This window comes from Moschus berezovskii, chromosome 20 (assembly GCF_049115385.1).
Source record: "Moschus berezovskii isolate FMDL1 chromosome 20, NW_MosBer_1.0, whole genome shotgun sequence".
Classification (NCBI taxonomy): domain Eukaryota; kingdom Metazoa; phylum Chordata; class Mammalia; order Artiodactyla; family Moschidae; genus Moschus; species Moschus berezovskii.
Genome location: NC_142479.1, coordinates 62,431,670 through 62,446,525, shown reverse-complemented (window position 1 = coordinate 62,446,525; position 14,856 = coordinate 62,431,670). Strand labels below are relative to the sequence as shown.

Genomic DNA, 14,856 nt, shown 5'->3' with positions numbered 1-14,856 from the left:
GCAGGTCCTTGGCAGACTTTTCCACCAAGAAAGTTCTAGGAAGAACTTTGTATTACTTCTTCACAATTGTCTTCCTCCTCCGCTGGTCTTTGTTTGGAAACTGTCCCTCTGACCCTCCATATGGACCCTCCACCATCCCTTATCTTCTCTTTCCTAGTTTCCGTTTCTCTGATTTTTGTTCTTTCTTCTGTGAAATTTCCTCAACTCCTTCTTTCAATCCTTCTACCAAATTTTTAAGTTTTCAGATATTATTTTGTACCTTACAAGGACTCTTTCTTGTTTTCTTCCTGTTTTCCCAAGTGCCCTCGCCTAGTCGCGTGGGTGCCTTGTCTTTCCCTAACTGAGGAAGATCGTCTGAAGTTTCCTTCTGATCCCTGCATTAGCTCTGGTTTCCTCTGTTTCCTCTTTTCTGTTGGCTCTCCATCTCTCAAGCACATCTGAGCAAGGCACCAGGATGCAGTCTGGGGCTCATTCCCTGGAGTGGTGGGGGGCATACTTGAAACAGCTTTGGACTGTTCCCTTTTTTGATTCCTATATCCTGTGAATGGTTGAGTAGAGTCTGACAGACCCACACAATGGAATACTAAGTGCCCTTGTACCATGGCGTTGAGAGGACTTTTCATGAAGATGGGGAAATGCTTATGTTACCAGCTGTGCAGGGATACCTAGACACAAAACTCTATCAAAAGCAATGTATTAAGGCACAGTAAAGTGATCTGAAAGGAACCACCCTATGAGGTTAACAGCCATCTCTCTGGGGGCACCATGTCTTTTCACTCTGCCCCGTTTTCTGCAGCTCCCAAATCCAGGGTCCCTCTGCCCTGGGTTTCTACCGAGAACCACTCCGTGTGGCCATGAACCACCCCATCTGGCCACGAACCGCCCCGTGTGGCCACGAACCACCCCATCTGGCCACGAACCACCCTGTGTGGCCACGAACCACCCCATGTGGTCACCTCTTTCCTGGCCACTTATCATCATCTTCCTCCCAGAACTTGAGGCTGGGGTGTCTGCTTCGTTGGCAGTACTAGCTCATACCACTCAGGCAAATGCCTAAACTGAATTCTGCTCGTGTGCCTCCAGAGCCCACAGTGCAGATAGACGGAACAGCACTCCCGAGGCTGCAGAGGGCAGCCCCCGGCCCCCCGCCTGCCCTGGCACATGGGAGCCAGCACATCTCCAAGGCGCCAACGGGACCCTCAGGGACTCAGTGGTAGACAGGCCCCTTCCTCAGTCCCCAGACTTCCAACACTCCGTGGGAAGGCCCAGCCCCCTTGGTTCCCAGTTTCTGATCTATTTATGTCTTATGAATTCAGTTATGTAAGTAAAGGTGGCCCAGCCCAGGGAGGGGCCCTCACCCCCATCTGTTCCCTCTCCCTCTGTCTTCTGCTCCCCACTGTGTCCACACATTTCAGGTATGCCCCCCCACCCCCTTATCATACACTCCACATTTATTCTTTCTCATCTCTTCCTGCTAGAACCCAACTGGGGCCACCCAGAACCTCCCCCCAGACTGCCAGGCCTCCACCCAACCGAAACATCTTCAGGAAAATAAGGTCCAGAGGGCCTCTCTGAAGATCACACAACAGGGATGACCTTCCCAGCTCCTCAGGTTAATCCCACCTCTAGGAAGAACCTCTAGCGTCTCCCCTGAGCTTCACAGACACCCAGAGTGGTGCCAGTTACCCGGCTCACAGTGAGGCAGGAGCCCAAGGTCACAAGCAAGATCCCACCTATTCAGATCAGTGTGGTCATATGGGTGCCCCACTCCCAGAGAGGTGGGAGGAGAGCTGGAAGAGAGGTGCCAGGGCAGGGGAGAAGAGCGTGGAGGATGGTGGTCTTTGGGGACCCGTCTCAGAAAGTGCCCCTCCCCCAGCACCAGCACCCAGCACTTGCACAGTCAGCCCTATGCAAGCAGAGCTAGACCTCCTGACCTTTGCCTCTGACCTTTGCCTTCTGGCCATTGCCTGAACCAAAACAGGCTGCTCTAGGGGCAGGGTTCCAGGTGGGCTGGTAAGAATGGGGGTCTGGAGGGCACTCTCGGTAATACTCCTCCATCCTGAGCCTTCAGACAGGGGCAGGGCAGGTGTGTAGAGGTCAGGTTACCTAGCACCGACTACCAGGCATGTTACGGGGTACTGGGACCAGCTTCAGCTCTGCTCTGGGGGCTGGAGGGTGGGGGAGCCATGGGTAGAGAAGAACCATGTGTTCCAATGTCCCCCCGCCCCTAAACAGAAGTCGGATTTAGAGAAGGGCCCCAAAGCTAAAGGACAGCATCTAAAAAAGAGCTGATCCAGTGGGTCAGGGAAGGGACCCAGGACAGTGGTTGACAGCAGATTCCAGAGAAACATGAGAGGGAGAATTAGGATTTGGTGATGGACTGGAAACCTCAGGATCCCTGCCGGTGTCCAGCTGGTGGGTGGGCCGAGGAAGCGCATCCAGGAAATGGCAGCGGGCCAGTGGAGAGGGGTCCTGGTGTGGCTCTGGGGATCTAGCAGTGTGAACACCAGGAGACCCGGGTGGTACACGGGGAACTGTCCAAGGGAAAAAGTGCAGAGAGGAGGAGATGGGAATGCCAGCCTGGAAAGCATAGTCATGGGAGAACGTTCCATACGAGGGCATGACCATCAGGGTCCCTGGATCCTGAAATGCCAGCAAAGATGAGGCCCCAAAGTGTCCATGCGGTTTGGTGACCCTGAGGTCACTGGGGACTGACCGCTGGGGTGTGTGTAGGGGTGCAGGTGAGGAAGTGAAAGGGGTCCTAAAGCAGCAGCTGAGATGCTGGCTGGCTTTAGACCAGAGGGGTGGGGGGAGAAGACATCGTTAGAAGGGTGAATCTGGGATCTGGCGTTAGGAAGGAGGAGGTGTGGGAAGGAGGTGGTGTGGGAAGGAACAGACCGTTCTCCTCTCCAAGCAGGAGAAGCGGTGGCCAGGCACCCTGGGCAGCCGACTTGGCCTAGAGAGTGGGGTTGGAGGCTGTTGGATGAACTGCGCTGGAGTGGGCTTAAGGGAGAAGACTCGGGACACCCGGGCTTAAAGAGGCATCCCAGGGGCCACCCTTCCCCGCCTGGCGTGGGCTCGGCCCGTGGAGGGCCTTGGCCCCACTCCTATCCAGCTTGCTCTGGGCGCTGGAAGGGTCACCTAGGAGCCACGTTGCGGGGTAAGTGGAGCGTCAGTCCGTCCCGCAATCAGCACCCGGGAAAGAAGCGGCGAGGGCCCAGAACGCGGAGGGAGTGAGAGGAAGGGGCAGGGGGCCACAGTTCCATCTCTGGTCGTGCGCCTACCACGCATCCCACCTGTCCGTCCACCGCTCCTTTCCCGGCTGGGAGCTGCAATCGGCCGGCCGGGGTCCCCCGGGCGGGGGTCTCCCCAGTGAGCTCTGGGTGGGTTGGTCTGCGGGGCGGTGTCCTCGGGGAGAGTCCCGCAGGATAGGAGTCCGCGAGGCAGGTGCCGGCACGGGCGCGCAGGGACGGGTCTGTCGCGCAGGGGCTCGGGGCGGCCGGCGGGGACCCACCTGCGCGCCGCTCCTGCCCCCGCCCCGTCCCGTCCCGTCCCTCCCCCTCCGCCGCCGCCCAGCGCCGCCGCCGCCGGAAAGTTCGCGTGTGGCTGGCGCGGGGCGCGGGCGCGGAGCCGGCGCCGACCCTGGTCGGGCAGCGCTGCCGGGGCGAGCGGCCGCGGGCCCCGACCCGTGCGGGCGGAGGACGGCGGAGAGGCCGGAGCGGCGCGCGGTGAGCACCTGGGACGGGCCCGAGGGCGCGTTCCCGGCCCGGGGCCGAAGGCTGGAGCGCGGGGCCGGCTGGCGCCCACCCCTCTCGTGGGTGGGCGGGCTCGGGCCCCGGGTATTGGGTATCGCCCTCCTCATCCGTCGGACACCCCCTTCCCAACCCCAGGATGCGCCCTTCCAGCTCGGACGGGTCAACCTGGTTCCGAACTACCCGGAGGGCTGAGGGTCTCAGGGCTTCCTCCGTCCTCTCCTCCCCGGGGAGCGCGTCCCGGGGGGTGGGGGGGGGAGAACAGTGGGGTGTCTGTGGCCGCCGGGCGCTCTGTCCTCCTGCCTTCCCCCACTCCCGATTCCTCCCTCCAGCACCCCCTCTTCTCTCCCCGCGCATACACAGAACCTCGGAGACACCCCCAGAGGCGTGGGGACCGCCGCTGGGCAGTTCTGCTTTACTCCAGCAGCGGCTGCTCCCCAAAGCTGCCCAGCGGTATCTTGTTTACCCGGGTTTCCCTGGAGGGCTCGAGGGGCGACAGCACCCAGCCTGATACTTCATCTGCGGAGCCTACACTTGCCACTCTGATCCGCAGAGAAGGCAGGGCACTGCCCAGTCTGCTCTTTCCTCACTGGGCAGCCCCCACTCACAGGTAGGGGCCACAAGGTTTCTGCCCCTACTAGGAACCTACTGACTCCTGATGTCTGGGCACCTGCATTCTCCGAGGACCCCTCGGGATGCTGTCTACACTTCTGTGCTGGGGGATGAGGGTTGGTGGGGCAGTAGCACTCTGGCCCACTTCCAGGCCCGCCCTGCCCCCATTAAGTGGGAGAGGACGCAGGAATCAGGCTTTGTCAACAACCTGTGGCCGGTGATCTGATCTCACCCTGGGGCCATGACCTTCTGCCACTTGCTCTGGTTTCACAAACACCCACCAAGCCCATTCTCATCAGAAGCTGGCAGGCCCCATTCAGAAGCTGGGGTGACTAGCACCCACCTTGTGGAGCCCAACCATCCTGGTGGGGTCTTTTCCCCAGTTCCAGGTCTGGGAGTCTGGGACATCCCCAAGGGAAACTGGGGAAACGGCTGAGCTTTGAGCCCCCAGGGGTAGTGTGTTCTGCCAAGCAGGGGACAGAACACATGCCCCCCTCAGCCCGTGGAGCTGGGGAGGCTGGGAAACAGAGGAGGGGGTGAACTGGGGCTGGCAGAAAGCTGGCCCTCCGTCCCACCCCATCAGTGTCTAATCCTGAGCTACCTGTGCTGGGCGGGTGCAGTCCAGGGCCAGAGAGGGAGCCGGGCCTCCAGGTCGGTGAAGGGAGAAGGCTTGGTCCCTTGCCGTTAGTCCTCCACCCCCCACCGGCTCCCTGGCCGGGCCAGGAGAGTAATAAGGTGGAAAACAGCAGCCCTGCCTGATGCCACAGCCAATGGGAGGCGTGGAGGGGCACCTCTGCATCCAGGTCTCAATCCTCATTCATCCCTGGGGCTGGCAGGCTGCCTCTGGGGTTGCAGTGTCCCCCACGGTAGGGAGGGGGCCTGGACCTGATACTCTGTCCTCCTCTTCAAGTGGCAAAGCTCATTTACTCTTTGATGATGAGGAGCCAAGGATTTTACAAGTAGGAAACTGAGGCTCTGAAAAGTTAGATTATTGATATTTGCCCTTGGTCCCAGGACCAGAACTGGGCCCCGCAATGTCCCCCTCTCCTGTGGGGTCAGCCTCACACCTGGGTGCTCAGGGCAGGGACCTCAGGACCTCAGCCTTGCACACAGCTGAAAGTCATCCTGTACCGAGTCCTCATGCAGAGAGGTGTCTAGAAATCTTGCCTGTACTCCCCTGAAAGGCATGGGGGGCCTCATCCATTTCTGCTGCTTCTTGTGTTTCTATCAGAGTCTTAGTGAGAGCAGTCATCCTCCTCTTAAATTGGTGGCAGGGTGCTGATGCCCTGATCCCTAGGGCCCTGGGGCCCTGGGTGCCTTGAACTGGTTACCCAGCCTGGGATCTGTAGGTACTGAACTGTGTGGCATGAATCTTCAAGGATTCCCAGCCCCATGTGCCAGACCAGAGTAAAGGGAATGAAGAATCGCCGCCCTCCCCTGCCCTGGCTGGGGCCCCAGGGCAGCCCATCCTTCCCTCCCCTCTACCCTGGGGCTCTGCTTCTCTCTCCGGTTCCCAGACTAACTGACTCCTACCTGGAAGGCAGACTGGCCCAGCTGTTGCCCTGCCCACCTTGAGCTCTCCTAACAGCCCTAGGAAGTCAGCAAGGTGAACTTCCACTTTTCAGATGGGAAAGTCAAGGCACAGCTGGGCCACCCCCCACCCCCCAGCTGTGCTCTGAGGGGGCCGACATTTTGCTTTGGAGCTCCTCACTGGACGAGCCCCGCCGCTTCGCCCTCCCCTCACCATGGCTGCAGGGCCTCTGGGCAGGGACAGCTTATCGGGCAGATCTCTTCTCCTCTGTCCCCTGCTTGTGGTGCACCTTCCGCTCCGCCCGCCCCAGGCATCCTTTGTCACTCTCTGCCTCCCTGCCCCTCCAGCCTCTAGTTACCCAGGCTGCCTCTGTCTCCCTGCGCCGGCCCACCTTCTCCCGCAGCGGGGCACTGTGCCCCTCACACAGCAGGCTCCGTGGCCTGGGTGGGCAAGGGCAGGGCAGCAGGCTGTTTGATAAGAATCAGGAGATAAGGCCCCTTGGGCTAGGGACACCTGCACCGCCCCTCGTTTTCCACCCGCCTGGGGGACAACTCCCTCGGAAGGCCCTCCGGTCCAGCTCCTCCAGAGCAGCCCTAAACCTGGGCTCCTCACCTAGACCAGGGCCTGCAGACCAGCGACTCCTGGGCCCTGCCTCACCAGGCCTGACCCACACCCTGGCCCAGGGTGAGGAGCCCCACGGCAGTCTGTGTGGACCCACCCCATGGCGTCCCGTGAAGGGTGAGGGGTGAGTCACAGGAGAGTCCACGTGAGCTGGCCCCCTGAGGGCCCATCTGGACTCCGATGGGAGGAGACTGAGATCCAGGGTTGTCTGGGAACCCTCCACCTTCAGTCGTAGCCTGCACCCCTCCTCCCCACCTTCTCCCAGGCACTGCTTCCAGCCAGTTTCGTCCATCTGTCCATCCATCGGTCCACCACGTGCTCACTCTGTGGCAGGGTACCTGGTGGGAGGGGCCCATCCCCAGCCCCAGAGGGGTTCGCATGAGGCAGCCCCTCCCTGTGCCCTTGTGGAATTCAGTAGAGCAGAAGATGGACTCTGGAACCAGTGACACGATGCCTGATGGGGCCGCTGATGCCTCAAGCGTGGCTCTGGCTAGGACCAGGCACCTCGGACCCCCACTGCAGGAACCACGAGGGCAGCGGTCCTGCGTCTGGAGCCCCCGGTGGCCCGGCAGTGCTCATCTCAAAGGAACACGCTGCGACTGCCTGCATGCTATGGTCCAGGGAACCCAGGAAGCCCGGCTTGAGTCTTAGGCGGGGCCCAAGAAAGCCCCTAGACACCCCAATCCTGGGCAAGGGAGCATGCCTGTGCCAGGGGCCACCTTAAGCATATGCCTGGCACTCCTGGCTCCTGGCAAGGCTGGAAACTGGCCCAGGGCCACCTCAATAACCGCATCCCTGGGGACTAAGAAATGATGGATGGTCCTGGCACCCTACCCCGGCCTGCCAAACTGACTTTCCCAGGGGCTAAGAATAGTGGGAAGGATAGCAAGGGCTGAAGGAGGAGGTGACATCTTTGGTACCAGGCAGGACTGCGATCACTTAGCTAGCATGGAGGGGAGGGTCTCTGGGGCTGGCCCAGCCTCCAGACAGACAGTCACGGGCCGTGAGAAAGCAGCTTCCCTTGGGTGATGGCGCCAAACCCCCAGGCACGGGGCCAGACCCCAACCCCCAAGTGGCAGAGTGACCACTTCTTGCATCACTTCCCTCCCAGCTCCCACTCCATCAGTAGGATTTGGAGACTCTGAGGGAGGAGTGGTTTTAGGGGAGCAGGACACCCTGGTGATCACGAGAGAAAGCAGCTGCGCCTCTTCACACCAGAGCCTGCCCCCCACCGCACAGCCCCTGCTGCTCTGATACTCGCAACCCCGGAGGAGCGTGCAGCCGCGAGGACCTCTGCCCCAGCTGTGCAACCCCAGCCAGATGTGGGGGGCAGCTGCCCAGAGGCATGCCCCCCATCCAGCCACGCTACCCCCACCTCCTCCTGCTGCTGCTGCTGGCCTGCCAGGTGAGCACTGCCAGTCCCCCACCCAGCCCCTGACTCCCACCAGGCTGTCTGCTCCCCGTGCTGATGCCTGTCTGTCCCCTCTGTCCATCCATCTGTCCCCCCACCCAGCCAGAGACCACCTCTGCTCAGGTGATGGATTTCCTGTTTGAGAAGTGGAAGCTCTATGGTGACCAGTGTCTCCACAACCTGAGCCTGCTGCCCCCGCCGACTGGTGAGGCCCGCCTTCGGCCCAAGTCCAGTGCTCTCATCATGGGAAAGCCCTGTGCCCCCAACCCCCACCCACCCATTTACAAGTGAGGACACTGAGCCACAGAGGAGCTAGTGACTAGCCCAGGGCTACAGATCGGTGTGTCTAAGAAATGGTAGAACTGCCCCAGAACTGGGGTGCTTCACCACCCTCCTCTGCTGCTGGGCACCAGCCCTCCACGCCTGAGGTCTGGACACAGTCTTCGTTCCCATGGAGCTCAAGGCTCAGCAGGCAGTGTGTGGGGGAAGTGAACTGGGAGGGGCAGGCAGAGGGCATTGGGCCTGGTGACGTGCAAGGGGATGGGCCATTATTTGGAGTGCTCAGGCAGACCCGGCACCAGCGTTTTGGACAAGTTCTGAAGATCACTCGGGTGCAGAAAGAGAGAGAGAGACTAGGGCAGGAGGAGTGGCCTGGGAAGCCGAGCCATTGTCTGGGCGAGGAAGGGGGCTAGTGTTGGGCCCAGAAGGATGGCAACAGAATTGGGGTTCAGCCTCCAGGGATAGTAGTACTGCCAGAGGGGCACTAGGAAGAGGGGAGACCCTCAGGGTGGGAGGCGGGGTATCCGAGGGGAGGGGGCCAGGTACAGCTGGAGCGCAGGACCGGGCTAGACAGAGGCGTCCGGGGCAGGCAGGATGGTCAGCACACACTGGTGGGAGCAGAGAGCGTGCAGCAGGGGCCGTGGGGGCCAGGCCCTGCTGAGGAGCAACCCTGGCCCTGCCTCTGCAGAGCTGGTCTGTAACAGAACCTTTGACAAATATTCCTGCTGGCCAGACACCCCTCCCAACACCACAGCCAACATCTCCTGCCCCTGGTACCTGCCCTGGTACCACAAAGGTAACCGCAGGAGGGATGTGGGGGGTCTGCCAAGGGGGTCAAGCGTGGGGGCGGGGCGCTGACCAGAGCCTGTGCCTCCCAGTGCAGCACCGCCTCGTCTTCAAGAGGTGTGGGCCCGATGGGCAGTGGGTGCGTGGGCCTCGGGGGCAGCCGTGGCGAAACGCTTCCCAGTGCCAGATGGACGACAAGGAGCTTGAAGTCCAGGTCAGCCTGCGGTGGGTGCCTCGGGCTGGGGCTGGGGTTAGGTGCGGTCAGACGAGATGGCCCTCTCCAGCCCCAACTGGCCCCTGCCGTTTGCAGAAGGAGGTGGCCAAGATGTACCGCAGCTTCCAGGTGATGTACACGGTGGGCTACTCCCTGTCCCTGGGGGCCCTGCTCCTGGCCCTCACCACCCTGTTGGGCCTCAGGTACGCCCACTGGCCCGCATGGGGGTGGGGGGGTCGGGGCCACAGTGGGCAGGGGGGCAGGGACTAACTCTTTGTGCCCACAGTAAGCTGCACTGCACCCGCAACTACATCCACATGAACCTGTTCGTGTCCTTCATGCTCAAGGCCAGCTCCGTGCTGGTCATCGACACGTTGCTTAAGACACGCTACAGCCAGAGGATCGGGGACGACATCAGTGTGAGCGTCTGGCTGAGTGATGGGGTGAGTGCCCGGACCCGGTTTCTTGGCCTCCGGGCCCCGGGGTGGCAGGCGGCTGGGAGACCTGTGCTCACACTGCCCCCGGGGCCAGGCAGTGGCCGGCTGCCGGGTGGCCGCGGTGTTCATGCAGTATGGCGTCGTGGCCAACTACTGCTGGCTGCTGGTGGAGGGCGTCTACCTGCACAGCCTGTTGAGCCTCGCCGCCGTCCCCGAGAGGAGCTGCTTCCCCCTCTACCTGGGCATCGGCTGGGGTGAGTGGGCTGGGGTGCGGGGGTCAGGGGTGAGGGCAGGCAGCCCAGGGCCCCGGGACCAGAGCTGTTCTTTCCCCCCGGCAGGTGCCCCCATGCTGTTCGTCATCCCCTGGGCCGTGGTGAAGTGTCTGTTTGAGAACATCCAGTGAGTATCAGCTGACTGGAGGGCGGACTGGAGAGGGGCTCACCTCTCCTGGCTGGGAGGTGAGCCCAGCCCCGTGGGGAATGGCCATGCAGCTTCAGAGTGTGAAAGCGGCTCGGGGGTCTCTGGCCAGCATCAGTGGGGGGTGGTGAGCAAACCTGGTGCCCCGGGGTGGAGGTCATTGGCAATTATCTCCCTTCTTTTACTGAGGCACTAATTAGAATCTATGGGGGGGGGCGGGGGGTGGGAGGCCGCGCTGGGAGGCTGCCAGGACACAAGCAGTCCCTGCCCTGTAGGTGCTGGACTAGCAATGACAACATGGCCTTCTGGTGGATCCTGCGATTCCCTGTCTTCCTGGCCATCCTGGTGAGGAAACAGGGCACCTGCTGGCACCACAGGGAGGGCTGAGAGGCTACTGGAATTGCCCCCCCAGCCCCTCCCTTCCTTCATCAGCCTGCAGCAGCCCAAGGAGTCAGACAGCATCCTGCCTGGGTGGACAGGGAGGGAGGCCTGGCACTCTGCCAGGACACTGGCCAGTGCCCTGTGCCTCGGGCCAGGTTTCTCATCCTTGAGTGGGTGCCCACAGCCCTAGGGCCCCGGACGCCAGGGCCTGGCTGGCTGCCTGACCCATCTCCAGGAGGGATAGGTGGGGGCCAGGGGCTGCCCTGAGCTGTGTCCCCCACACACAGATCAACTTCTTCATCTTCATCCGTATCCTTCACCTCCTGGTGGCCAAGCTGCGAGCCCACCAGATGCGTTATACTGACTACAAATTCCGGTGGGTGTGGGGTTGTAGGGGGGTAGGCGGCTTGCCAACCTGGACACCCCTGGGGGCCAGAGGGGGTATAGGTGGGTGTGGGGCATCAGAGCCCTGTGAGGGCCTGGGCCGGGTGGCTCAGGCTCCGCCCCCGCAGGCTGGCCAAGTCCACACTGACCCTCATCCCCCTGCTGGGAGTCCACGAGGTGGTGTTCGCCTTTGTGACCGATGAGCACGCCCAGGGCACCCTGCGCTCCGCCAAGCTCTTCTTCGACCTCTTCCTCAGCTCCTTCCAGGTGCCTTCCTGCCCCATAACCGCCCAAAGACCAGGCCCTGAGCGGCCCTGACCCCACCCCTTCTCTCCAGGGTCTGCTGGTGGCTGTTCTCTACTGTTTCCTCAACAAGGAGGTAGGTGAGGGGGTGGGTGCTGGGGGGAGCGTAGACACCCTCACCCTGCCCCTCGGGGGTGCAAGCCCCTTGTGTCCATCTGCACTTACTGGGCTCAGTTGCCAGGATGCTGGGTGTCAGGCCTGCCAAGATGGGTCAGCCTTAGCCCTGCACCTAGAGAGGGAGAGCTTCCCAGATGTCCCCAGATTTCTGTGGTGACAGAGCCTGCCTGGTTCCATACCCAGGGCACCACACTGCCCTTCAAAGCTGGCAGCTTGGGGATCCTGGGAGGGTGGCAGGGGCAAGCCCTGGGTATGGCCCGACGCACCTGCCCACCCCAGGTGCAGTCAGAGCTGCTGCGACGCTGGCATCACTGGCGTGAGGGCAAAGCACTGCAGGAGGAGCGCAACACTGGCAGCCACATGACCAGGCCCCTCAGGGGCCCCTCCAGTAAGAAGCTGCTGCTTTCAAGGGGCAGTGGCAGCAATGGGACCAGCCAGGACCCCTCTACCGAGACCCGCTTGGCTGGTGGTCTTCCTGGATTGGCTGAAAACCCCCAGTGAAGCCCCCAGAACTCCAGCTGAGGCTGGACTCAGAGGCCTAGAGAGGCCATCACCAGAAATCTGGAACTGATGTCCAATGGAGGCTAGAGCATGGAAGCAAGACAGCACCCCACTGTCCACACATCCCCCAGTGTGGTGGTCTGAGGGGGGGCACGTGCTCTGTGCCCAGGGTGGGAGATGGGGTGTGGTGGGAAAACTGTTCTGTGAATGTGTGCCCCCGTCATCCTGGGTGTCAGCATGTCCACATTCAAGGAAACGTGTCCTCCAACAATAAAGAGCTCTGTATACACCCTGGGTGGAGAGCTGGGCTAGAGAAGAACTGGCTGAGCCCAGGGCTTCCTCATGAGAAGGGAGTGGCCATGGACAGCCCGTGCAGGCTCACCCCCTCTAGACTTTTCCTCACTACCCCATCATACAGGTGAATTGGAGCTGGAACCCCTGAGGATGTGAGTGAGTGAGTGGTGGCTGGCAGTGCCCCACCAGCATGTGCTGCCCCCAGCCCAGTTTAGGTGGGCTTACCCCCACCCCCAGCCAGAGTGGACAGTGCCCATTCAGTCTTGGCCCCCCACCCCTGGCGGGTCACCATTCACCAGTAGAGGGAAATGAAAGGTGTTGACGGCCTAGCGGGGAGTCCCTGACATCACAGTCCTACCACCACCACATGAATGCATCTGGCTCCCTGCTGGAGCCGTAGCCAGGACTGGACTCAGGCCCAGTGAGGGCATCATTGGACAGGCCTGAACTGGATGTCCTCTACTGGTCTCTGCTTCCACCCCAGCATCGCAGTACACCTTGCCAACTGAAATGGGGAGAGAGGAATGCCCCAAATCGAGACCATCCAAGTGCAGGCACAGCGGAGTCTTCCCAAGACTGTGACCCAGCCCAACAGTCAGTCACAGGAGGTCCCTGCAGTCCTTGCTACGCCAGCAGGACAGCTGTGCACGAGGGTGTCGTCCGCTGTGTGGTGGGTGGGCACCCTGCTTGGTAGTCAGTGAGGGCTGATGCTCATGCAGAAAGAGTCAGGTGGCACGCCGAGTCCACGCTGTGGACCCCGGGGGCACAGTGCATCTGATGCAGCGGGTAGAGGCCTAAGTATAGGAGCGTCAGGACTATGGTCATGCCTCACGAGCTGCCCCTGTGGCTGGTGCCATGATGCCCAGTGCAGGGAGGTGTGAAGGGAGGAGCAGGGGTGCTGTCAAAAGAGGGAGGGGCAGCGGGAGCCAAGAGCAGAAGCCAAATGGGCCAGCCAGGTGGCCCTGCTTCTAGGAGCTGGTGGGAAGTGACTGCTGGGACCTGGGGGAGCGGGTGCTCACAGTCCCCGCCCAGCCACGTGGGCTGGAGCTGCTTAGGCAAAGCTGGGTTAATTGGGGCAAATGAAAGGACAGGAGGCCTCTCAGGAAAGGTAAATAGAATTACTCACCTGCCAGGCACTGGGGCCCTCCTGAGGGGGACCCTGACCTCGTGCCACCGGATATTGCAGGGAGGGAAGGGCAGAAAGTGAGCTGCGGCAGACTGGGCTCTCCTGTGGCCCAGGTGGGATGAGATGTTGCTGTGATTGGTGGGGACTGCAGGACAGCAAGGCAGTGTGGCTGGCTGCACCTCTGAGGACCTGAGACCCCTGACCCTGAAGCTTCAACCACGTCTTGTCCCAGGCTCCCCAGGCCCTAGCACACCTCTGATCCCGTCCACAGGGGCACCCCTACCTGTCCTCCGTGCCCAGGAGCCTTGTGGGCACAAGCTAGCACAGGGAGGGCACAAGTTCTCCTTCACGCCATCTGAGCTCCGGGCTGACGACTGCCCTAGGAGTGTGCCGCTCACCCAGGGGCCTCCTGACAGCCCTCCCCATCCTGACTCCCTCCGCCCTTGGCCTCCTTCACCTTGTCGCTGTCCCCGAGGGAACTGGAACAGGCCGGTGAAGTCAAGGGTGGAGATGGGGTGGAGGCCGGGCAGGGGCTGGACTCATCTAGCCAATAAACATCGACTCTGACCAGGCTGTCCTGCAGGTGGGGTGGAGGGGCTACTGGTGGGGGAACCCACTTTCCAAAGCAGGGCCCAGCACCCACACAGCATCACCCTGCATTCAGGAAGATGAACATTCCAGGCTCCCTGCCCCTTTGCCATCTCTGCTTCCCTTCCCACCTCCACCCCAGCCCTTCATCTCACGCCCTTCCCCCCCAAAAAAAGCATGGGAAATACCCAGCATGTGTGTCTGTGTGTGTGTAGCCCTCAGAGGGACTAACATAAACAAGGATCACACCTAGGAGAGTGATGGGCACCCCCAGGATGGCACTAGTGTGCCAGGCAGAGTGGGTCACCGGGGGAGGCAGCCTTAAGCAGGGCAAGTTTACAGGAGAGACACCCTCAAGGGGATCAAAGTGATTGAACACACTGAGAAAAGATCTAGATAACCTGGTGGAGAGTTCAGGTCTTCAGTGTCAGTACATAGAAAACTAAGCAAATGAAAAAAGGCGATTAATAACTTCAAGAACAGAAAGATAAGCAGAAAAGAAAAAAATCACAAATTACCACATGGTTTGGCTCTGAACACACAGACATCATAATTTAAATACTCAACACTGATGTAACCAAAGTTATGAGAGAAAAAAAACTAGGGAGGGCTGCTGCTGCTGCTGCTAAGTCACTTCAGTCGTATCCGACTCTGTGCGAGCCCATAGATGGCAGCCCACCAGACTCCCCTGTCCCTGGGATTCTCCAGGCAAGAACACTGCAGTGGGTTGCCATTTCCTTCTTCTAGGGAGGACAGTGGCTGTTAAAAGCAGGTGTATGCAGTGCCAGCGGTAAAGAACCCTCCTGTAAATGCAAGAAGCCTAAGAGAAGTGCGTTTGATCCCTGGAGCTGGAAAGATCCCTGGCTCGGGAAGATCCCCTGGAGAAAGAAATGGCAACCCACTCCAGTATCCCTGCCTGGAGAATCCCAGGGACAGAGGACGGGGCTACAGTTGATGGGTTGCAGAGTTGGACATGACTGAGCACATAAGTTGGGCTTATGCAAATAAGTTGGACTGGGTGTGAGAAGGAAAGGGGAAAACCAAGAAGCAACAGTTCACGGATGCTATTTAACAACAGAAACACAAAAGATCAGCAGAAAGG

General features: G+C 60.8%; 1 protein-coding gene across 2 annotated transcripts; it reads left to right on the top strand.

Moving 5' to 3' along the window:
* The first annotated feature begins 3,738 nt into the window (after nt 1-3,738).
* Nucleotides 3,739-14,370, top strand: GCGR (glucagon receptor). Of its 2 annotated transcripts, none has more exons than XM_088829247.1 (14): nt 3,739-4,362; nt 7,735-7,921; nt 8,030-8,132; nt 8,940-9,002; nt 9,085-9,206; nt 9,303-9,409; nt 9,493-9,649; nt 9,738-9,897; nt 9,982-10,042; nt 10,336-10,405; nt 10,729-10,817; nt 10,954-11,092; nt 11,163-11,204; nt 11,525-14,370. In XM_088829247.1, the coding sequence occupies exons 2-14, from the start codon at nt 7,862-7,864 to the stop codon at nt 11,744-11,746; spliced, it is 1,395 nt and encodes a 464-aa protein (XP_088685373.1). In that variant the 5' UTR covers nt 3,739-4,362; nt 7,735-7,861; the 3' UTR covers nt 11,747-14,370. The 2 variants fall into 2 exon arrangements, with proteins under 2 accessions (XP_088685373.1, XP_055264301.1); XM_055408326.2 differs by having other exon boundaries at nt 3,740-4,362; nt 8,895-9,002; nt 11,525-12,957.
* The last annotated feature ends 486 nt before the right edge of the window (nt 14,371-14,856 follow it).

What these genes read in the sequence shown, in the direction of transcription:
- GCGR (XM_055408326.2), top strand. Translation starts at nt 7,862, where the DNA reads ATGCCCCCCATCCAGCCACGCTACCCCCACCTCCTCCTGCTGCTGCTG. An exon ending in ACCACCCTGTTGGGCCTCAG is followed by an intron (nt 9,410 to 9,492) that starts GTACGCCCACTG and finishes TTGTGCCCACAG; the next exon opens with TAAGCTGCACTGCACCCGCA. An exon ending in ACTGTTTCCTCAACAAGGAG is followed by an intron (nt 11,205 to 11,524) that starts GTAGGTGAGGGG and finishes TGCCCACCCCAG; the next exon opens with GTGCAGTCAGAGCTGCTGCG.